The sequence below is a fragment of the Arvicola amphibius genome, chromosome 12 (genome assembly GCF_903992535.2).
Source record: "Arvicola amphibius chromosome 12, mArvAmp1.2, whole genome shotgun sequence".
NCBI classification, from domain to species: Eukaryota; Metazoa; Chordata; class Mammalia; order Rodentia; family Cricetidae; genus Arvicola; species Arvicola amphibius.
The window spans coordinates 155,887,025-155,912,359 of NC_052058.2; the positions used below are offsets into that span (position 1 = coordinate 155,887,025).

The 25,335-nt window shown below is 35.5% G+C and overlaps 1 protein-coding gene across 2 annotated transcripts in view; it reads right to left on the reverse strand.

Moving 5' to 3' along the window:
• Window positions 1–8,984: 8,984 nt before the first annotated feature.
• The window catches only part of Tyr (tyrosinase), a 62,050-nt gene continuing 45,699 nt past the window's right edge, over window positions 8,985–25,335 (reverse strand). The window contains exons 4-5 of one of the 2 annotated variants that reach the window (XM_038314239.1): window positions 13,470–13,651; window positions 8,985–9,217 (exon numbers count right to left, since the gene is read on the reverse strand). In XM_038314239.1, the coding sequence (XP_038170167.1) occupies window positions 8,985–9,217; window positions 13,470–13,651 (415 nt within the window). Of the gene's footprint in view, window positions 9,218–13,469; window positions 13,652–25,335 lie in introns of those variants that run through there. The other variant, XM_038314240.1, reaches the window with a different exon arrangement.

Consider the following 25,335-nt stretch of genomic DNA (forward strand, 5'->3'; position numbering starts at 1 on the left):
TTTTTTTTTGGTTTTTCGAGACAGGGTTTCTCTGTGGCTTTGGAGCCTGTCCTGGAACTAGCTCTTGTAGACCAGGCTGGTCTCGAACTCACAGAGATCCGCCTGCCTCTGCCTCCTGAGTGCTGGGATTAAAGGTGTGCGCCACCATCGCCCGGGTCTGTGGTTTCTTTATCCATTCCTCTGTTAAAGAACATCTGTACTGTCTCCACAACCTAGTTATTGTGAGTAGAGCTATTATAACAAATGTTCAGGTAACTATAAGCAATTTATATTATTTTGGGTATATACTCTACAAGGGGCAGTACTTTTGAAGCAGACCATAAAGCAGTTGTCATTCAGAAAGAGTACATTATTTTTAAATTAAACTAAAAGGAATAAATAATTACATATATTGCCAAATATTTCTATTTAAATGCTTCAACATTAGCTCTCTAGTTGGAGGAAAGTATTAGGTTTTAAAAGGCAATGTGATTTTTAACTTTTTTTCTGTTGTCATGCTCCATGACCACCCTGTTAGTTTTAGATATAACCTCAGCATCAGTTAGTTAATTTTTGCATCAATGTTCATGAGGGAGACTGGTATGTAATTCTTTCTTATTTAAATTTTTCTGTGGTTCAGATATGAGGGTGACTCTAGTCTCACAAAGACTTTTTGGTAATATTCCTTCTCTTTCTATTTTGTGGATTAATTTGAGGAATATAAGTATTAGCTGTTCTTTTAAGTTCTGTGAGAATTCTGCACTGAAACCATACTGCCCAGAGCTTTTTTTTGGTTGTGATACTTTTTATGACTGTTTCTATTTCCTTAGGGGTTATAGGTCTATTTAAATTGTTCATCTGGCCTTGATTTAATTTTGGTATGTGGTACCTATCCAGAATATTGTCCATTTCTTTCAGATATTCCAATTTTGTTGAATGAAAGTTTTTGAAAAATAACCTAATGATTCTCTGGATTTTCTCAGTGTGTTAGTATATCTCCCTATTTATTTCTATTTGATTAATATGCATATTATATCTCTGTCTTTCAGTTAGTTTGGAAAAGGCATTGTCTATTTTGTTGATTTTCGTAAAGTACCAACTCTTTGTTTCATTGATTCTTTGTATTGTTTTCTTTGTTTCTGTTTTACTGATTTCAGCCCTCAATTTGATTATTTCCTGTCTTCTACTCCTCTTTGGTGAGCCTGCTTCTTTTTGTTCTAGTGCTTTCATGTGTGCTGTTAAGTCACTAAGTGTGAGATATCTCCACTTCCTTTATATGGGCACTTAGTGCTATGAATTTTCCTATGAGCGCCGATTTCATAGATTCCCATAAGTTTGGGTATGTTATGTGATTTGGGAGGCAATGTACGTTGTGAATATGTTTTATTGCCATTGGTTAATAAAGAAGCTGCTTTGGGCCAATGGCTAAACAGAGATTAAAGCCAGGCTGAAAGAGATCTAAAGAGAGAGTAGCCCAAGGCAAAAAGGAGCCCTGTAGCCACCGCTGGAGACACACGCCTCCACTGGAGCCTGCAGAAACTTTGCCGGTAGGCCACAACCTTGTAGTGATGCACATATTAATGGAAATGGTTTAGTTTAAGAAATAAGAGCTAGCTAGCAATACCTTTAAGCTATCGGCCAAACAGTATTGCAATTAATACAGATTTCTGTGTGATTATTTCAGGAGTCGGGTCTGCAGGAAAAGGAGCAAGTAGCCTCCGACAACAATTATGTATTTATACAGGGAAACCCTGTCTCGAAAAACCAAAAACAAACAAAAAAACAATTATGCATTTATTTTCATTGAATTCCAGAAAATCTTTAATTTTTCTATTTTTTTTCTTGATCCAAGGGTGATTCAATTGAGTATTGTTCAATTTCCTTGAGTTTCTGCAATAAGTGTTGTTGTTGAATTATAACTTTAAGCCATGGTGACCTGATAAAATACACCAGGTTATTTCAATTCTTTTGTATTGGTTGAAGTTTACTTTGTTACTGAATATGTGATCGGTTTTAGAGAAGATTCCATGCGGTGATGGGAAGAAGTTATATTCTTCTGTGTTTGGGTGAAATGTTCTATAGATGTCAGTTAAGTTCACTTGAGTTCTCTGTTAAGTTTCTGTCTGGCAGACCTGTCCATTAGTGAAAGTAGGATGTTGGAGTTTTGTACTATTAGTGTGTGGGGTTTGAAGTGTGATTTAAGCTCAGTAATGTTTTACACATGTGGGTGCTTTTGTATTTAGGACACAGATGCTCCTAATTGAGACTTGACCTTGATGGATTTTTCCTGTGATGAGTGTGAGTGTCCTTCTCCATCTCTTTTGACTGATTTTAGTATGAAGTATATTTTCTAAGATATTAGGTAAGCTACACCTGCTTGTTGCTTAGATCCATTTGACTGGAAAATCCTTTACTCTGAGGAAATATCTGTTGAGGTTGAGGTGTATGTCTTGTATGGAGCAGAAGGATGGATCCTGTTTTTGTATCTGTTCTGTTAGCATGTGTCTTTTTATAGGTGAATAGAGTTCATTGATATTAAGAGATATTAATAACCAGTGTTGTAATTACTGTTATTTTTTGGTGGTAGCGTTTGTGTGTTTCATTTCTTTGGGGTTTGCTCTTATGAGGTTATCTGTCTGGGCTGGCATCTGTGGTCTCTTAGTGTCTGCAGCACATCTGTCCATGACCTTCTGCTTTCAGAGTTTCCACTGAGAAACTGGGTGTAATTCTGATAGGTCTGCTTTTATGTGTTACTTGGTCCTTTTTCTTTGCAGCTCTTATTACACTGTCTTTATTCAGTATGTTTGTATTTTGATTATTATATGACAAGGGTACTTTTTTCCTCCAGTCTATTTGGTGTTGTATAAGCTTCTTGTACCTTCATAAGTGTATCCTTTGTTAGGTTGGGAAAGTTTTCTTCTATGATTTTGTTGAACATATTTCCTGTGCCTTAGATCTGGAGTTCGTCTCCTTCTTCTATCCCTAGTTTTCTTAGGTTTGGTCTTTTTATAGTGTCCCAGATATCCTGAATGTTTTGTATTAAGAATGTGTTCATTTTAACACTTTCTTTGACTGATTAATCTATTTCCTCTATTGTATCTTCAATTCCTGAGATTCTCCCATCTCTTGTATTCTGTTGGTTCTGCTCTTATCTGTAGCTCCTGTTTTATTACACAGATTTTCCATTTACAAAATTCCCTTGGTTTGTGTTTTCTTTATTGCCTGTATTTCAATTTTCAAGTCTTGAATTATTTAAGCTGATTGTTTCACCTGTTTGGTAATTTTTTCTTGGTTTTGTTGGCTTTCTTTAAGAGATTTATTGATTCCTTCAAAATCTTTTTAATTTTTGTTTTTTCCATTTCTTTAAGGGAATTTTTATTTCCTCTTTAAGGATCTCTATCATTTTCACAAAGTTATATTTAGACTGTTTTCTTCACCTTCTTCTGAGTTAGAATGTTCAGGTCTTCCTGATGTAGAATTGCTAGGTTCTGGTGTTGTCATACTCCTCTTTAGATTGTTGAATGTTTTCTTGCACTGGCAATTACCCATCTCTTCCTCTAATTGGTGCAGTCAGTGTCTTTACCTCTTGGTCCAATCCTTGTAGTCAGTGTCTATGTCTCAGGAATTCTCTCTTGGACCAATCATGGCAGTTGCTGTCTGTGTCTCAGGGAGCTGCTGTTGGTTTTTGCTGTGCAGTTGTTGTCTGTGTCTCTGGTATTAGAGGAGCCAACGGGGGGATGTGTGTTGGTGCAGCCTTCATGCAGGAGACTTGCTTCTGACTGGCTATTGTAGCTGAGGTAGGGAGAGCAGGGTCTTCAGGCCTAGAGACTGGGTTGACCAGCTGAGGGGCTGACCACTCACCTCTTTGTCTGCGCTGTGAAGTATCAGTCTGTGTGTTAGAGAGCACTGAGGTCACAGGGTATTAGATTATTTATTCTTATTGATGATTTACTTATTTTCTGCCTTTGAGTATTATAAATGTTCATAAGCAATTCTGTGGAGAAAATGTGGTTAGTAGTATTGAAACAATTGCATTTCAATTTCCAAAACATGAACCTCACTCTTAGTCTTGTCTGATGTAAAAACTCAAAAGTTAATTGAAGATTACAAAATTATTCATTTTCAAAAAAATCTTTATAACCTTGATTTAAACAAAATAGTTCTTGGGTGGAACACAGAGCCATAAATAATAAATAGGCTTATAAATTTGGCTTTACTAAAATTTAAAAAACACATTAATTTTTCACATAATAAAGTTCTTTTCAGAATGAAGGGGCTATGTACAGTACAGAGAAAATATTTACAGCTAGAAGCTCAACAAAGTACTTGACTGCAAAATGTGTAAGTAATGCTTGAAACCTAATAGTGAGTAAGCAAACTGTAACTACCAACTTGGTAAAGATCAGACTGTCATTTCACCCTGAGCTAGACTTGCTCAACAACAGGGAAACCATGCCTGTCATCGGAAACCTAGAGAACTACCCAGGACTAATGAAGTCAGGAATTTTGGAGGAAAATCTTTAACTGCCAATTTACTCAACTAGAATAATCCCTAACTACTATCTAAACGTTTGTTCTTATATCCATAGATAAGTTTATCCCTCATTCATCATCAAGGAAACTTTCCATTGCAACAGATGGAGAATATTACAGAAAACCATAACCAGTCAAAGATACAGAGGTATGACAGAGACCCACAACTAGACAATGGACAGAGAATGGGAGGCTTTGGAGTACTCAGTTCTGACAAAAAGATTCATTAAGGAGGAATCATTGAAGAAAACTCTGAAAGATGTAAGAGATTAGTTATGGATATATATATATATATAGAGAGAGAGAGAGAAAATGTGTTTTAGGCAGAGGTAAAGACTGTGTCTGCAATGTCCTAAGAGTTGTAAAATACCTATAGGGTAATTGTCAAACAAATGAGCCAGGAAAATGTAGGTGAGCTCAGAGAAGTGCACGGTATCAAGCATTTATAATTCTCTCGGTAATGGAGTTCCTTTATATTTAATTGTTTTTTGATATTATTAATATAATTGCATTGTTTTCCCTTTACTCTCTCCAAACACTTCATTATAATCCTTCTTGTTCTCTTTCAAATTCATGGTCCCTTTTTATTAATTATTATTTCATGCATATATGTTTATGAACATACACATATATTCCTGACTACAACTTGTCCAGTCTGTATAATGTTACTTGTATGTATGCTTTCTGCTCCAACCATTGTGTCTTGGATAATCATTTGCTCTGCTCTTTCCTAGGAAAGACATTTCTCCTACTACAGGTATCTAAGTTGCCTGTAGTTCTTTCTATATGGTTGAAGCCTCCTGGGTTTCCCTGTCCACTTTGGCATGTGACTGCTATTGCCCTTGATGAGCTCATCTGGGCAGTCATGTTGGAGAGACTGTGCGTGTAGCTTCTATCATCACAAGGGTCTCACAGCACTCTCCTGATCCTCTGCTTCTTACAATCTTTATTTCTTTCTTCCCCAAATTCTACAATGATCCCAGAGTCTTAGATGCTGGACTTGTTTTCTTGATGTACCCATAAAACTTGAATCCACAACTCTGTTTCTATCTATTTTAAATTTTACTTTTCTAAACCATTTTACTGTTTTTTCTTACAATATATTTTGATCATTTTTTTCTTCTAATTCTAATTCCTTTCAGATGCCCCCTACCTCTATCCTCACCCAACTTTAAGTTCTATCTATCTATCTATCTATCTATCTATCTATCTATCTATCTATCATCTATCTATCTATCTATCTATCTATCTATCTATCTATCTATCTATCTATCTAAAAACAAATAGGAAAAAATAATACCAACCAAAAATGCACACAGAAACATAAAAACAAAAATTGAAGTTAAAAAAAAGATTTATAAGACAAAAATGCCCAACTAAGCACAATGAGACAAAATGTCTACAAAAATATCAATGAGTTTGTATTGTGTTTGCTCAAGTACTCCTGGATAACATCTGCCCCACAGTTTGGTTAATATACCCAGGAAGACTCCATGGGAGAAACTAACTTTTTTCTTTGCCTGCAGGTATCAATTATAGATAGCCTCTTGGTCAACAGTGGGAGCCTGTGTTCATTACCCCCTCTCTGGTCTGGTACCCTCTCTGGACTGTGCATGCTGTCACAGTTTCTGAGTACATTTATAAGTATCTTTAAGTAAAATTTAAAGAATTTTAAGTAATATATTTTGGTTATATCCATCCTCAACTTCCTTTTACTCTCTATAACTCCACCCCTATCTTATTGCCTCCTCTTCTTCATTTCCTCTTTTCTTTTTATTTAATAACTTATTGACTCTAGCTTATGTTGTGCTTATAGTACTGAGTTTAGAGGCTTCCACTGGAGTATAATGGATTTACCAGGAGATATGCTTGTGAAGAATAATGACTCTCCCTCCATCAGAAGCTATAAACTGCCCAAAACTCACTAGTTAGGAGCTTGGGCTAAGCACTTCCTGCCTACTCCATTATAGTTGCTATTACAAAAAGGCCTAAAGTAATAAATCTGACACATATAGAATTTAAAAGGCACATTAAAGCTATATAAGTTGTCGGTATATAGTTTTCAACAACTAAACAATTTGAAAACCTTGGTGGTTCTCATAGCCTATTTTTAATTTACTTTATATTATATAAAGTGTCAAATGCTTTTAAAATAAGCAATATTAAAAACTGCATTTTGCATAATTATATCTCAGACCTTCTAGGAGTCTAACCAAAGGGGAGTAGAACTTCATTCTATAGACAAGCCTTCAAAATAACACAGATTCACCGTAGATAAGTAGATGGCCCAGAGAGACCTCTCTCTCTCTCTCTCTCTCTCTCTCTCTCTCTCTCTCTCTCTCTCTCCTCCCTCCCTCCCTCCCTCCCTCCTCCCTCCCTCCCTCCCTCCCTCCCTCTCTCTCTCTCTCTCTCTCTCTCTCTCTCTCTCTCTCTGTCTGTCTGTCTCTCCCTCTCATTGTCAAAGAAATTGTCCTTATAAATCAAAGCTTTTGCTACCATGGAATGGTGATTCAGCAACAATGACCTATGCTCATTGCCATCTATAGACACAGGCTGAAGTGATGTATATCCATCACAGATTCATTTCTATAGACAGAGAATTGCACGTTTGATTTGTTGAAAAATATAAATACTAAAATTACACTTTGTAAAACATAAAGCCCACAGGGGTGGGGAAAGTGAATAAAAATAAAAATAATGCCATTTATTTCTTCATAACAAAATATGGATTAAGGTATAACAACAGACCAATTTCATGATAGAAAATGAAGCAGTCTATAAAAGCTATGTAATTAGCAAGGTTAAAGGGTACAAGGCTGAAGGGAATTTAATGAAATTGTTAGAGAGTTTGAAATATAATTTTGTTGTTATGATTAGGATCAATATGGAATCAAAGAGGTGGTATCTTTTATCAGAGGCGTGGCTGATACACAAATAGAGACCTTGAACTTCTAAAGAAAAAAAAAACTGTATTCTATGATGACATGCCATGGCATAAGAGGGAATTGCATTGTAATAAAGGGGAAAACTGAGTTTATAAAGATTTCCGTCAGTTGTAATAAAAATAAAAAAATTACTTGGGTGAATTTTTACGTAAATGCTTTGTAGAAGAGTGTAAGTGAATGTTAGCACAGCCTGTGCAACGCCGTGGATTGATTTCCAGTACTACAAATAAATACACATAAAAATTTAAATGTGAGCCAGGCGGTGGTGGCACATGCCTTTAATCCCAGCACTCAGGAGGCAGAGGCAGGCAGATCTCTGAGTTCGAGGCCAGCCTGGTCTATAAGAGCTAGTTCCAGGACAGGATCTAGAAACTACAGGGAAACCCTGTTTCGAAAAAACCAAAAAAAAAAAAAAATTAAATGTGATTAGACAGTCATTCAGGACTAAGAATTTACTTCCACAGCAGTCTTCGATGAGTCATGTCAAGTCCAACTGTCTCAAAGATGACCCACACCAATCCATGCTGAGACTGACCTACACCAATGTGCCCCAAGAATGACCCACACCAGTGTGCCCTGAGATTGACCCACACCGATGTGCCCTGAAACTGGGTGTGCCCCTAGGCTGTCAGTCCAGAAACCAATGCAGACTATTTTCCTCATTTCTGTTCTCATTACTTTTGTCTTTGGTCTTAATTATTTCAGATTCCAGTCACACCGACTTCGAGTTTCAAATGCCACTATAATTGTCCATTTTGATGTTTTGATTCTTCCTCGTTCTTTTATTTTTTTTTAACCTAGATTAAGTACAGGTAACAATCTCTACTCCTCCCACTGGTCACCATTGTATTAGGGAGGACATTCCCATCTCTTTTCTGATTTTCTAGCAGACACATAATTTGGAAAAAAATAGTTTAAATATAACAAATAATAAGGCTAACAAATGATTTTCCTCTACCATTGATTTCATAATTATAATTCTTAATCATTAATGAAATAAATTCAGAAATAAATAAAGATCTTATCTCTCCCAGACTTTAGAATTCTCTGAATCACCTGAAACCAAAATACACAAACACACACACACACACACACACACACACACACACACACAGAGAGAGAGAGAGAGAGACGGGGGGTGAAGGAGGGAGAGAGGAGAAAGAAAAGATTTTTATTTTCTTTGAAATTAAAAGTGGAAAAAAACCAAAAACGTGTCTCAAGTTCATAGACATCAATTGTTAGGTTTCATTGTAGTTATATTTTAAATAATCAAGAATCATTTATCAAAATCCATACAGTTAATCATAAGAGAAATTTTATTCAGCTACAAGTAAGAGTGACTTTTAAACAAATACCAGTCTTTCCTTGGAAACTAGACGTTGGGGTAAATCAAGAGGCTGAGCAAAAGTAATAAGACAAATAGCTATGGTCTATGTTTTGTATTAGATTAAAAGTGTGGGAACAATCTTCACCAACATATAGGCACAGAGAGACAAGACCTTTTGGCCCCACTGTTTCCTAGGCTGTTCATAGATGGCTCTGATACAGCAAGCTGTGGTAGTCATCTTTTTCCATGAGGAGTGGTTGCCTTTCTTCCTGGAGCTGCTTCCTCTTGTGAGGGCGACAGCACAGCCGGCTGCTGAGACCTGTCAGAGCTGCGGCAACAACAGCTCCTACCAGTGCTGCCCCGAGGAGCCATGGCCAGATCCTAGTAGCTTGCTCCAAGTAGGGCTCAATATAACTTCTGTAAAATCCTGGATCTGAAATAGAGAGAGATCGTGCTATTTTCACAATATGACCATCACCATCAGTAGCGGTTTGGTCCTTTGAAGTCAGATGCTTGGGTTTGAATGTAAGCTCCTTAGCTTACGAAATGAAAGACTTCAGTTTCCTCATTGGAAAGAAAGGGAGGGAGGGAGGGAGGGAGGGAGGGAGGGAGGGAGGGAGGGAGGGAGGGAGGGAGGGAGGGAGGGAGGGAGGGAGGGAGGGAGGGAAGGAGAAGGCTAAGCAAGCTGTGAAGGACAAGCCAGTAAGCACTATCCCTCCATGGCTTCCGCTTCAATGCCTCTAGGTTAGTGCCTGAGTTCCCTCTGTGATTTCTCTTTGTGGTGGACTGCTTTCTGGAAGTGTAAGATAAAATTAATCTTTTCCTGCCCAAGTCACCTTTGGCCCTGGTGTTTATGTCAGCAACAGAAAAGCAAGTTAAGATGCTTTATGCTCAAGTGCTTTCAGTTTTTATTCATATTGTTTATCCTGTTCTTTAGTTTATTCAGCATTTTTTCTTCCGATTATTTCAAGTGATCTCACTGTTCATAATCACCAAGGCATCATCTTTAAACACACTTTAATTTAAGGAATTAAGGCTTTATAGTTTAGAAAGATTGTGTGTGTGTGTGTGTGTGTGTGTGTGTGTGTGTGTACCTTTGAAAGAATGTATGAAGTTGATGCTTTGGTGATAATGAACACTGAGATCACTTGAAATCATCTGAAAAACTGGAAATAAGAAATATATGCATTTGTGTATACATGTATACATATTATACATATATGTATAATACACAATTTATTTATTTATAGTGTTGTAGTGGTTTAAGTAAAAACTGGCCCCCTAGGCTCAAGTATTTAGGTTATTTGGTTAGAGTTGGTACTCAATTTGTGGGAGGTTAAGGAGCTTTTAGGACATGTGTTTTGCTGGAATAAATATTTCACTTTAATTGTTTATAGCCTCACCATATTTTCAGTTCTTGCTTGTTGATTTCTGTGTGCAGTTGAAAAGTTGAGATTTGCTCTATCAGCTTACTGCTTAAGAGCCATCTGCTGCTATACATTCCCAACCTTTGTGGGCATTAAGACTTCTGAATCAAAAAAAGAGAAAAAGGAAAAAACATCCTTTCTTTGATATTTCTGACCCTACCTTTTAATCAGTTAATCCTGAAAAAAAATCATTTGCTACTCAAGTTCTAAAATACCACTAAAATGAATTCAAGAGAAAATGCTTGACAAGTTCATCTATTAGCTGCTCTCAACAACAAAATACTTTAATTATCCACATGAATACCTGAGTTATGAATAATGACTCTTTTGAACTAAATTATTTTAAAGATGTTTTTTAGAAATCTTGAAGTTTAGCAATGAATAGGGATAAATTTTAAATACTTTGAGTGCACAAAAAAATAATAAAGAATGATTCATAAGATAAATGGCAGGTAATTGTATGCGCTCTTATTTATTTAAAATCAAGTTTCTCTAAAGTTATTTAATTCACTGCTGCATGAAAAGACAGTGAATAAGTAAAGCATTTCAAATTAATTTTATTCATTTTAATGTAGTTAGGATAAATATATTTCACCTTCTAATGAAAGTTTTTGCGCTCCTCCTCTTTCTCACTCAAGAACGCATGTCACCTTTGCCTTAACCACGTGGACTTGATGGGGGAATTCCATCATGGAGGATGAGGCAGGGTATACGTGTGGACTAACAATGAAAGAAACTACCATGGAGTGATGGAAAGGTAACTCCAGATATATTCAGTATGGTTATTTAATATTTGCTGATTACTAGCTTTGTAATTTAGAGATAGTGATTTGTCTTTATGTTTCTCAATTTGCCATCTTATAAAACACAATATACATCAGTAGAAACTGTAATTCTAAAGATTACTCAGGATAACAGTGGACATGTTGATGGCTCATTCATATTTATTTACGGGCCAGGTATCTGCATGGAGTTTCAAGCATATACATATATATATATATATATATATATATATATATATATATATATATATATATGTATATACACACACACACACACACATACATACATACATACCTGGGCCTTCTTCTTTTATTCTCAAATATAACAGTGAATTGTACTATAATTTATTTTTAAAAATATTTATTATTTATTTATTATGTATATAATATTCTGTCTGTGTGTATGGCTCCAGGCCAGAAGAGGGCACCAGATCCCATTACAGATGATTTGTGAGCCACCATGTGGTTGCTGGGAATTGAACTTAAGACCTTTGGAAAAGCACGCAATGCTCTTAACCTCTGAGCCATCTCTCCAGCCCTAATTTATTTGTTTTACAGGTCAAAAGTTTTAAGAGTCCTATAATCTCCTTTTTATTCACACAGTTTATAACTAATTTGCTAATCTCTATGAATGTTGTCCTCAAAACATAATGAAGAGTAATTCCATGCAAAACACTGAGACAGGCCCCCATTCATAAAAAGCACACAATTTGTGTTAACGTCTATGAAATGTCTCAAAATTCTCAATGTCATTTTCTTTGTTCCCATCACTCAATAGAAGAATTTAATATTCCAAAAACACAATAATTTTCTTTGCTTTTTTATTTTTTCAAGTTAGAATGTTTTTCTGTCCTTTTCTGTCTTCAAATTGCCTAGCAATCCTCAGTGTCAAAGGTGAGCTATGCCCAAATCACTGCTGCTTTATCTGTACTTCTAAGAATTTGCTCTGGATTGAGTCCTCATACTTCCTTCCATAATCAGCTGAACTTTCGCACTGGATCTGATGCTTACTGGTCCAGACTACATTAGTCACAGTGGAACTACAGTTGGTCATAAGAACTAGGAGTCAGTAAAGCTCACACATCTGTCCATCGCTTCCTTATTTATTCATCTATTCATGTTTTATTAACTGATCATCAATGTGCCAAAATAATAGTGCTTCTTGAATATCTTTTACCCTTAAAGCCTTTGTAGCTTTACGATGTTTTCTTCTAGTCTTCATATACTACAGGAAAGCTGAGAATAAATGTTGTGCCAAATCAGCTTCCTCCATATATTGTTATTTAACATTTAAGAACTCACTTAAACTCTATAAGACTGATATTCTCACCTCCTTTTATGGAAAATAATACTTAACAAATAATTGATAAATTAAATACACAAGTAATACATTGAGTTACTGTTTAAACATAAAGTGTTTGCTCCACCACCAAAAGACTGATGTCCAAAGGACTTAGCTGCCTGCTAATAAGTTTGGAAATTGTATCATGAGGATTCTGGCTACATCAGTCAATTAATCAATAATTGATTTCCAATATAATGGGACATAATTAGTGGTGCTTGAAAGTAGAGAGGGAGGCTTGATTGAAGGAGTTGTTATTGGAAGTTTGCCTTTGAAGGAAGGATACATCTTAGACATGAGTCCCTCTTTCTCTCTACAATGTACATCTAACCTGATACTTCTATCTTGCCTAAGGCAAATCCAATGGAACCTGTCAATTATGATCTGAAACCTATGGACATATGAGAAAAATAATTTTTTAGGCTGTCTTTCTCAATCATTTGTCATTGCAACAATCAGGTAGGTTAGAATAGTATGTAGTTTCTGCATGGAATAGGCTGTCATTACTACCTTTTCCTTCTTTGTCAAAAAGACATCATATTTCTACATAGAAATATCAAAGCTCAGAACTAATTCCCATCCTAAGGATTTTAACCAAAGGCATAGTAATTGGCAATTAAAAGTGTATGACTCTCATGATTAGTTGGTATTGAAAGTTTTCATTAGCGTATTGGTAATTCTACCAAGAGTCTCCCAGTGCTTAGTATAGATATCCCAGTGATAGATAATAAAGTGCTTACTTGTATTATACTTCTTGCACAGAATTTTGTAACAAAGTTCAGAAAAGTCATTGAGTTATTCTGATCTAAATATATAACTAGAATAAACTGTAATTCAGGAAATTGAAACAATATCTCTAGGTTATAAAAGAGCTAGCTGATAGAATTATGGCTAAAAGGCATCCTAATCCTACACTCTTCAATAACTTACTTGTACAAAGTGCCTTATAGTAGATGGAAAAGTTATAAAGTTAGGAATCCTCAGAATTTCATTTATAAATGACAATAAATTGGTATAATATCGATTCTTAAGGAATTTTGAAAAACCACTGCATACACATTGGATGTTTTTCACTATCAAAGGAGGTTGGTCATATAAGAGTCCACAGTTCATCTGAGGAGAACTGAGTCTTACCTGGCTCCTGAAGGTAGCTGTAGTCATATCCCAGATCCTTGGATGAAACGAAGAAATCACCATTTCTGTACAGTGGTATGAAAGGAACCATGTAGGATTCTCTGTTATGGCCAATGGGTGCATTGGCTTCTGGGTAAACTTCTAGCAGAGGACTGTGTCTTCGGAGCCATTGTTCAAAAATACTGTAGAAGGAAGTGTTATTCATTCTCAGTAAAATTTTATTTACGTTCTTAAAAGGCAGTTATTACTATCCCAAAGACTTGAACAAATGCTTACTATCTTCAAACTCTAGCAAATTACTATTTCATATCCTGAAGAACGTCACTCATCAGAAATAATTGTGAGGATAACTTCAAGTTTTTTTTTTTTTTTGGAAAAGAAATAAACTTTTGCCGTGTGGTTGCGGCATATGTCTTTAGTCCCAGCACTCAGGAGGCAGAGGCAGGCAGATGGTTCTCTGTGAGTTCGAGGCCAGACAGCCTGGTCTACAAGAGCTAGTTCCAGAACAGGCTCCAAAGCTACAGAGAAACCATGTCTCGATAAACCAAAATGAAGAAGAAGAGAAGGAGGAGGAGGAGGAGGAGGAGGAGGAGGAGGAGGAGGAGGAGGAGGAGGAGGAGGAGGAGGAGGAGGAGGAAGAGAAGAAGAAGAAGAAGAAGAAGAAGAAGAAGAAGAAGAAGAAGAAGAAGAAGAAGAAGAAGAAGAAGAAGAAGAAGAAGAAGAAGAAGAAGAAGAAGAATTAAACTTTTGTAGCCCATTTAGAGCCTTCAGAATGCAACTTTGGGCTGCATGAAATTTAGTCATAGTCATAATTTAAATATAAGTTTTTACAAATGCAAGGAGAGTCAAAGGAAAAAAAAACATATAGAACCAAGTTGACAAAAACCTAGAATTTATTCACATTTTGTTTGTAATGGTTGTTACAACCTTTATCGTATGTTTGGAAAAAGAGTCATTTTTTTCCTGAGGCAGAGCCTTCCTTCAATGACATAAGGTGAATCAGCCCATTTCCAGCTTTCCCTAAAGCTCTTACATATTCGTATGATTACTATGCAGGCATTCAAATAAAATTATCCTGGAAATGGGAAACAGTGACGCCAAGAAACAGGGACAATGGGAATCCATCTGTGTAGTGAGCAATGGCAATCTCTGAAACATCATCAAGTTTTCATGGGCAGCAACACTAGCCGTACCATGAAAGAAATCTGTTCTGCGCTATTCTGTTCTCTGGAATGGTTGCTCCTGTGTTCGTGGATGTTGCCATTTTTGCTTTCATTTGTCTCTGTGTTTGTTTCACAATAGTTCTGTGAGCTAGCCACAAAATCATTTTGGCAAACTTTGCTATTAAAACAAGGCAATGTTAGTTTCTGTTCAGCACAATTAAAACTGGCATTAATGCTAAAAACATAATTGAATCAAAAGATTGAATAAAAATGAATTAAAATTCACCATTTAAGAGAATTTATAGAAAGTCTTTTAAGGAATGGAAAAAATATTTATGTTATTAGACTGTGTAAGATGGGACAAACGAGAGATCTGAAGTTCACGAACTTTCCTTGAGTAACAGTATAGTGATATTTGGTTTATGTTTTAATAAAGAAAACTTGCCTAAAATCAAAGGGCAAAATTAAATCAATAGATGCAAGACAGTGGTGGCACACACCTTTAATACTAGGATTTAGGAGACAGAGGCAGCTGAATCTCTGCGAGTGTAAGGCCGCCCTGGGCTACACAAGATCAATGCAGAAATAGATCCAGGTGGTGGAGGCTCACATCTTTAACCTCAGTACTAGGGAGTCCCATGCCTTTAATCCCAGCACTAAAGGGGAATAGAAGACAGGAGAAGGCCGAGGTTCATAGCTCAGTCCACAGTCTCCCAGCCTTGGCAGAAGTAAGGCATCGCTAGTAGCTTGATTGTTTTGCTTTTCTGATCTTCAGCTTGAACCCCAATATCTGTCTCTGGGTTTTTTTTTTTTATTCGTGCTACAAAATAGTTTTGGGTGATGGAGGAGTGTCTATGTGTTAATTTCATTGACTAATAAAGAAACTGCCTTGGCCCTTTAATAGGATAAAAAATTAGGTAGGCGGAGTAGACAGAACAGAATTGTGGGAAGGAGGAGTGGGGAGACGCTTCAGGCAGTCGCCATAAGCAGTCGCCATGCCTCTCCTCTCCAAGATGGACGCAGGTTAAGATCTCTCCTGGTAAGCGACCACCTGGTGCTACACAGATTACTAAATATGGGTTAAAGCAAGATGTGAGAATTAGATAATAAGAGGCTGAAACTAATGGGCTAGGCAGTGTTTAAAAGAATACAGTTTCCGTGTAATTATTTTGGGTAAAGCTAGTCGGGTGGTGGGACACAGCCCCACCACTCCATCAACATTTGGGGTTTAACCACTCATGAATTTATATATACAAAGAGTACTGGATATATTGGAGACATGCTCGCCTCATCCTCATGATCCAAGATATCCAAAATCCAATGTGATGATGTTTTTATGAAAGGGTCATATAAATAAATTACCTATAATTTAAAATTTTTAGTTAGGAAATCAGAAGTTAGTTCATGGTAAAGAGTAAATTACATAAAAGGAGAATAATAATAATTGAACAAATAAACTTTTACAGTCTAAAATACACAAAAATAACATGAAAACTTAATAGAATAAGCACAATAGCATTTTTCTTGTTCACTTCGAATCTGGACTTCAATCACTGGTCCGTTCAGTATTGGATTTTACCTGTGCATTAATTAAGAATATGAAGGTCATTGGTAAACACGAAAATATGGTCCATGAATCCAAGATTTTTTTAATTTTGGTTTATTATTAAATATATATTGAGCATATTTTATTTTATCTTCATTTTCTTCTACAAAATGACCATTTCTATGCATTAATATGCTGTGCAGATCAAAACAGCACCAGTCACCAAGGTGTTTGTTAAGTGGCAGCATCTTCCCTGTGACCCCTCCTGCTCACCTTCTTCTTTATTATTACCAATATACTAGGAAAACTTTACAACTGATGAGAGAAATGAAATATTCGAATACAGAAATATGAAGACCACGTGCCTAAAGCAAATTCTCTAAAGATTATTATTCTTCTGGTAGGCAGAATTCGGAAAGTGGAGGCTTCTAAAAGATTGATTTTCTTTGGCTCTCAGATTTCTCAACTGAAAATATTAACTGGCTTAAAATGAAGCACAAAATTCTAAGGTTATAAACACTTTTAATATTAACTTTTACTATTACCTTCCAAAGAGTCTTATTTGTTAATGACATGCAATTTAGAAAATACAAACAAACCAAAAAATGTTTCACACGTAATTGCTTTATATCTGGTTATTGAGGTTTTTACATATAATGTTCCATATATACTTGACCCCAAATGAATATTGTACTATTAATTTTGATATATAAGTAAGTTATTTGCTTAAATCCATATGTTTTCAACTACTAAATATATTTTCAGTCACAGGGAGAATCTTTGACAATTAATGATTTTCCAGCTCCTTTTACACTTTGATATAGGAACAGGACAATATGCAGTGAGTCACTAGGCTGAGGCTGGAGGTAAAATCTGTACCTGATGTCAATTGAGAAAAATTACTATTATAGTTTAATTTATAAATAATGTTATTTATACCAAGAAATGAAAACAAAGCTTTTCCTAAATAGGACAAGAGCATCAATCCTTAGCACCAGATTTAATGAATGAGACCATTAATTTCCTTATTACCTTATCAACCTTTGGAAATGGAGATATTCGTCTTGATTAAAATCTCTAGTGGTAGTTCTCATCTACAGTTAATTTCATCAGACTGTGTCTAGAATGTCTCCCATTGAAATACTAATAGTAAATTGGATAACCACACTGACAGTTTGGGGAAAAATCTTGTTGAAAATTCATTTTAAGTGAATCTGGATAGATTTCTGAAAGTCTGGGGGACTGTCAGATAGGTATTGCCAAATTCAGAAAAAAAAACTTATCATAGCAATATGCAATGATCTGCTTTATAGATAAACCTCAGAACTGTAGTACAAATAATAAAAATCTAGAGGCAGATACTAGGGTTCAAGCTGAAATATAAGAGAAGCAAAGCAGTCATACCACTAGAGAGCTCTTACCTCTATGAAATATTCAGACTGAAAAGAGAGCTAGTTTCTGTCTCATCCCACCTCCTATTCTCTCTAGTGCTGGTATTAAAGGCATATGCACCACCACTGTCTATCCTCTATGGCTAACTAGTATGGCTGCCGGGATTAAAGTTTTCTGTCACCACTGCCTGACCTTACTGGCTGACTAGTGTGAATAGCTTTGCACTCTGATCTTCAGGCAAGCTTTATTTGTTAGATCATAAATAAAATGCCACTATACCTAACATGAAATATTTTGTTGCAAGTCTGATATGAAGTTATTGGTCAGTCTTGTCTATACAATAATAATAAGACAAAGTTTAAGATGAGCTGCTTCTTTTGACCCCTATATGAAAATCCAGGTTTCAGTGCAAATTGATGACCCTAAAGCTGTCAATATACTTGAATCCTCAAGAAAATGGCTAAAATATGCCCACTAGAAAGGCAATGCAGCTATATCCATGAAATGGTAGCAGCATCTAAACATTTTCAGGACCCTCTTGTGACTTATTCTAGGCTGGGGTGATATAGTGATAAACTTCTGAGGCAGCAGTCCCAGGGGAATTATAACATACTTTATAAAATTTCTTCCAGGAATTCTGCAAGGTTTTGAGGAAGAAGTTCCAAGATTCTTGTCTGACAGCAATCACTGTGAAATATATTGACAAAATTTTCCAATTATGTGTAACTTCCAAAATGTGTTTTGTCTGAAGAAAGATATTTCTCCCAATCTATCCTCTGTTCTTTTCTCATTGAATGAGAAAAGAAGGAACAAGGACCTAAGGCATCTAGGAAATGTATTTATAGTGATACAGCAAGGTAAAAGGGAATGGATAGGGTGAAAACGTTTGTAGAAATGCGTTTGTAGGTCATAGCACCCACACATTAGCGCACTAAAAGTTATAAATTTTTCAGAAAATTTATATGATTTTTTTAACTCTCATGCTGTACGATCACACTAACAAAGTACAATGTCAAAACCGTATGTTTCACCTAGTGGAACTACATTGTCCTGAGGAACAACATAAAGGTCCTTAAGGAAGATATACAGGATGTCCACAATTGAGAGAAGAGACAAAGGCAAAGGTACTAGGGAAATTTGAAGCTTTGCTAACTACAAGTACAGTAAAGCAATTTAGGCCATTTAGATATCTCAAAAAAATTAACATGAATATTCACACTGTGTGTTTACCTCAGATTGTACAGTTAAATAAAAGCAAATATTAAAGCACGTCAAAATTTAGAAAAAGTGTCTGAAGAGATCAAGTAATCATCAGAATTGCAAATATCATGTATACTTCTGGGATTATCAAATATTGGATTCAAAACTATATTAATATGCTGAGTTAAGATGGAAATGTAGATAGTTCACAAGAAAGGATGAAACATGTAAACAAACATTCAAACTCTAATAAAGAATCAAAGGAAGCATCAGAATTAAAAATAATTTCCTTCAACAGAAATAAAGGATGTCTAAATAAAATGATTAATCAAGTTAACATAGTTGAGGAATAGATTAGAAAACTTAAAAATGATTAATAGAAACTTCATAAACCAAAATGTAAAAAAAATGAGAAGAATCAAAAAAAAAAAAAGAAAGGAGGAGGGAAGAAAGAGGAAAAAATTAAAACAAATTTCCCCAAATGAGAATTATTAAATAATTTTAAAGATGTAGCATAATCATAATTGTAATATCAGAATACAAAGATAAACAAAACAGATGATATGCTCCAATAAAATATCTTGGACTTTTTGGAGGGATAAGAGATTCATAATCCAGTGAATATGAATACCTTGTAGTGACATGGAGTAAGAACATTATGAAATAAATAACTATTATAACACTTATACACACACATATGCACTAATAAGGCAGGGGCGAGAGAGAGAATATCTCAGAATGACAGAGTAGTGAACTGAAATTTTTCTCAACTGCTAAATTAAAATATTAAGTAGCACTGTCTTATAATCCAAAATACAAAATAAATTGTGTTCATACTAATATAAATGAATAAATAGGGGCAATATATATATATATATATATATATTTGCCATATGAAATACTCTCAAATAGTTATAGAGGTGCTAGCAAATAGATAACCATCACCTTGTTCTCTGCTTGTGGGCAATATATGAGGACTTCCTTCTGAATGGTATAATATCAGATAGTGGAGGGATTTACCATTTTGAGGAATCTGTCATAAACCTCCTCATCCAGACAACACATGTGAATATTAACAGTGATTAAATTTATTACACTTCCTTGATATGATATGAAGTGAATGGTGCTTTACTTTTGTAATAATCTTACAACACAAAGCTTGAAACCAATGGAATAGGATCAGACGCATCCTATCAAGGGATGTTATACAAAACACGTGAATCGTACTCAAGGATGTCAAAAATAGTAAATGAAAATGTGAAAAACATTCACAGCCTGGAAGGTTTGTTGACAAAAAGTAATATGGGGTCCTAGTCAGGGTACCAAGACCAATAATGACATTAGGTAACTTCTAATAAGAATAAAACATGTACTTTAACTAAATGTAATTTGATTTACTCAGTGCCCTCACTGTTCCATGTTGGGGGAAGGGCTGCTTGTTCTTCCCAGTTGCCCAGCTAGCTGACACCCAAAATAATCACATAGACCATATTAATTAAATTATTGCTTGGCCCATTATCTCTTGTTTCTTATTAGCTCACTCTTATATTAATTTAACCCATTTTTATGATCTGTGTATTGCCACATGGCAGTGGCTTACCAGGTAAAATTCTTAGCGTCTGTCTCTGGAGGCTCCATGGTGATCCTCTGATTCCATCCTTTTTTCTCCGGGCATTCAATTCTGTCTCCCCGCCTACCTAAGTTCTGCCCTATCAACTAGGCCATGGCAGTTTCTTTATTCATTAACCAAGAAAAGCAACACACAAACAGATTGACCTTCCATAGCATTTTCACTTTTCTGTTTAAACAAAAAGGAAGGCTTTAACATAGTAAAATTACATATAGCAGGTATCTAGAAAGAATTACAGTTACAATATTTATATCTACTTTATCTTTTATCATAACTAAGGAAAACTATAACTATAAATTCTTCAACTCCAACAAAGATTCTAGAAAGATATATTACCTAAGTAAACAGGAAGTGCATTGTAAGCAACTTCCAAAACTCTAGAATTGACAGAGACACCTCACTGCCTAGACAGTCACCCAAAGTTCATTTGTACCATTGGGGCATTCATCTTTAGCCTACAGGCACATAGTATCCAGCAGACTTTTCCATGAAGCAGGAAATTTTAAAGACAGTGCTGCCTATATTGGCAGTTTGCTAGTCATTTTCTTTTGTATCCTGCAGAATGTTTAGCAGACTCTTGCATGAAGCAGGAACCCCGAAGGATCATCACACCTTTAGGCAAGTTTAGCAGTCATATATCTGTGGTTTATGCATGTCCATTTTTTTACAGCATACCATGAAGCAGTCCAGGCAAGAGCAGTTTCTTGCCTAAATGGCTAACCAACTATATAAGGAGTTTCTTCAAAGCCTATCATCCTCTTGAAGTAGCTTGGTACTACCAGGAACAGATGTGTCTCACTGTCATGAAAAGTCTTAAGTTCTTAAACATTTTAAATGCCATATTCTGAATGTCTCTGAAAGATTTTAAGAATCCCTATCCACCTGAAATACTTCTCTGTACATCTAGACAATTTAAATAACATCACTACAAACATGACTACTATAGATGATTATTTATTAACTTATATTTATTAATTATATACTACATTTTTAAATGAACTACACAGTCACAATACCTTGATCAAGAGCAGAAATATACAAATATAACAAAAGTGACCTTAAATTTGTATCAATAAACCAAGATCCATACCAATGCAAATTATTCATAGCTATATAATATCCCCCCTTTAAGGGAAAATGAACATTTAGTTCCATACTCTTGTAAGATGTTGTTGATACAATAAACATAGAATGGTGAATTTCAAGACCCAGTATTTTACCTTATTAGCAGAACTACTTTAAAACAAAAAATTTATTAAATGAAATTGAAAGAGGTGCCGTAAAACAGTCTACTATTTAAGACCCAATCTGCTTCAGGACATCTACCGGTAACCACTCAACAAAAATGTTGCATATACAAATATGATAAGTCATTTTATTCTTATAATTTATTTACTTAAAACAGATGAGTACCTCCCATATTTTGAATATTTGTAATAAATTTTCTCTGTGCAAATAATTAATGATATTCTATGCACTGGATGATTGATTAAAAAAACTAAGCAGTGATTTTAGAAGTATTTATATGTCATTGCAGACTGGAAAATTCTATGAAAGAATTCTATAGAAGGAAATCCTGACTCGTGATAACGGAATGTGTCAGGAATATCCAGCTAGCCTGTAATTGTATGAAAAAAATTTGGTGGTATGTTTAAGAGTTAATAATGAGTGTTCAGAGGCATATTTGAAGACTGTTTGGGATATAGAATAAAATTTGTAGAGTAACAGGTATCCAGCAAGCCCCAGATACTACTTATGTGACCTACTTGTTCATAAGTGACAAGGAGAGAAAAATTCCATATGAAATTGAAGGAGTAACCTGGGCTTCAGTCAAGAAGAGTAGAGGAAGTCGTTTTTACAGATTTTGCATGCTTTCCCCCTAGGAGCAGTAAGAAGTTGCTGTTTGAATTTAAAGTGGTAAACGAGGGCCTTAAGAGACAAGTATTCGGAAAGATTACAGATTACCTTGTGGGTGATGAATTGAAGGGAAAAAAAATTGATCCTAAATCTGGAAATACTGGATGACAGAGCCCAATAAATGGAGACCAGGCAAGGGAGTTCTGCCTTCATGAACAGATTAATCTTCTTTGTAGCTGAATAATTTCTCTATGACAGGGCTTATTATGAAAACAATTTTGTCCCTCCCTTGCTTTCATGTTCCCTTGTGATAACTGACTGCTCTAGCTTTTCACATTGGATGTCAAAGCAAAATGATTCCCTAAACCCACATCCTGAACAACTCTAAGAAACAAATCTGTTATTTAATCACCCTCTTTCAAGTATTCTGATAGGAACAGTGGACTGAAACATAGTTAAAAAAAACTGATAGACTTATATGGCAAAGGAATAAAATAATATCAGAGAGGAAAAATGAAGAGGTTTGGAAGCAAAAGCTCAGCACTGAGTAGGGAGATGCTACATAGGACTGTAGGTATTGTGACAGTTCATACTTATTGGCAAGAGATTTTCTACTCAGAAGAAATAGAGCTGGAAGAGTGGTGGATGGATTGCAGTTGTTAATATACAGCATCTCTATTTAAACTTAAAGAAACCTCTCTGTAGATGGGTGTTTATTGTGGGGATTATGTACTCAGCTATAATATGCCAAACCAATCTGAAGTTTCATATCAGATTTTTGTGATATATAGCTATACCTAAGTTTTCTATTCCATGTTTAATTCTTTTCAATTAGTATGCAAGAAATAACTTTTAATCATACATGAGAAGCAACCTTGAATTAAATAATGTCTTCCAGATTGCTCAGAAGAGATGAATTCATGGCTGTGAAAAAACTGACATTAGAAGTCTAAAGTTGTGTGTATGTGTGTGTGTGTTTTCATAATTGGAACTCAACTTTCCTCCTGTACCATGTGGACCCTGAGTCCAGTACAAAGAAGTGAGATGAACACTGATATGGGAATTTGTGATGAGTATCTTAATATTCCTTTTGAAGAATGACTTGTGTGTATCTGTGAGTGACTCCCAAAATGCTGAGCATGTTCTAGAAAATTCACTTCCACAACAGGTAGGTATAGGTGGAAGGAGTTAAGAAAAAAAATTACATTATGTTTGGTGTAGCACAATTGTCTGTATTCTGTCAATTATATTTTAAATAAATGCTGATTGGCCAGTAACCAGACAGGAAGTATAGGTGGGACAGCCAGACAGGAAGTAGAGGTGGGTGGGTGAGAACAAGAAAATTCTAGGTAGAGGAAAGCATGGTCTGCAGTCCTTTACCCAGCTGTAGAGGAAGCAAGATGTGACTGCCTCGCTGAAAAAGGTACCGAGACATGTGGCTAACATATACTAGAATAATGGGCAAATATAAGTTATGAGTTAATAAGAAGCCTGAGCTAATGGGCCAATCAGTTTATAACTAATGTAGGCCTTTGTGTGATTTCTTGGGGATTTAACGATTGCGGGAACCAGGCAGAATATAAACCTCAGGCAACATACATTCTGTTGGAAGAAGAAATACCCTACAAGATGAAGAGACAAGAAGAAAATATTTGTACTATGGCTTGTGAGCAAAGAAAGAGCAGGAAATATGGAAATCTGGTTTTGGATTCTCCACATTATTTTTATTGTGAAAAACAAGAAATTATTTTCCTACCTTCAGTTTCCGTAGCTGTAATATGTGACTAATAAGAAATTCAAAGGTTTGTGAGACATGAATTAACTAGATATGCAATGCATCCTAGAGTCCTAAAGAGTCTACCTGGCACCCAAACTTATTAGTAATGGGTATTTTCTTTTATATAGCAGAAACCACCCCTGCTTCATTTAACAAAAGAGTCAATATTAAAATTTTTGAAATAGATATTCTATATTTTTGATATGGTTCTATATTTTAAATATCATTGACAAGATGAATATTCTAGGAAATTGCTTTGCAAATATTTTATTTTTGCATTCACTAATGTTAAGAAACTTTAAAAACCCTTTAATACTCATATTACTAATAATGCATTTATATCAAATCTACCTTCCATTCTCAGTCTTCCAGTTCTTCCTAATCCCTCCGTCACTTCTCTCCCAATTTCCTGTTTTCTCTCTCACTATCCTTCCCTCTGTCTCACTCCTGTCTTAATACCTACTGAATTCATTTACTACTGCTTATATGTGCATGGGTGTGGAGTCACCTACTGGAATGTCGGTAAACTTTTAGGCCCCCAGAAAATTAACTATTAAGCAAGCTAAGAAATACTTTTAAGTGCATTTAAAAAACTGTAGAGAGGCCTGGGGAACGATTCAGTCAGTATTGTACTTGCTATGCAAATATGATGCCCTGAGTAGAGATTCCCAGCATCCACACAAAAGGAGAGTCATCTGTGCATATTAAAAAGAATCTGGGAATAAGATGAGCTCCTTATCATAGAATCAATTATATTTATTTCATGTCTTCTAAGACCCTTTCTTAAGACTTGCTGTCCACCTAGTCTTGCCAATTGACAATATCCATCCATGTTTAATTTGAAACCTTCTCTCAGAAATGAGATAGGGGAACATGTTCAGTGTTAACCTTTGGTCTCCATATACACAAGCACAGCATAAATACACACACACACACACACACACATACGCATACTACACACAGGGGAGGGGGATAGAAAGAGTGGAAGAGAGAGAGAGAAAGTAAAAATTAGTAGGGTGCTCAATATTTAGAGGGTTGTGAAGGAATTATGAAGGATCCTGCAGCTGCAAGATTAGGTTCAGAATCTTTAATAATTAATAACTGTAGGAACTTGGGAAAGCTACTTAACCTGTGCCAATGTCAGTTTTATTTTCAGTAAAATAGAAATATTATAACAGTATGAGATAAATCATTTTACTCAGAAAACTCATATGATGAAGCAAATCCTATTACCTTGGTGAGTACATTTGGAAATGAGATCTTTAAGGAGATGACTGACTTAAAATGAAGTTATGAAACTA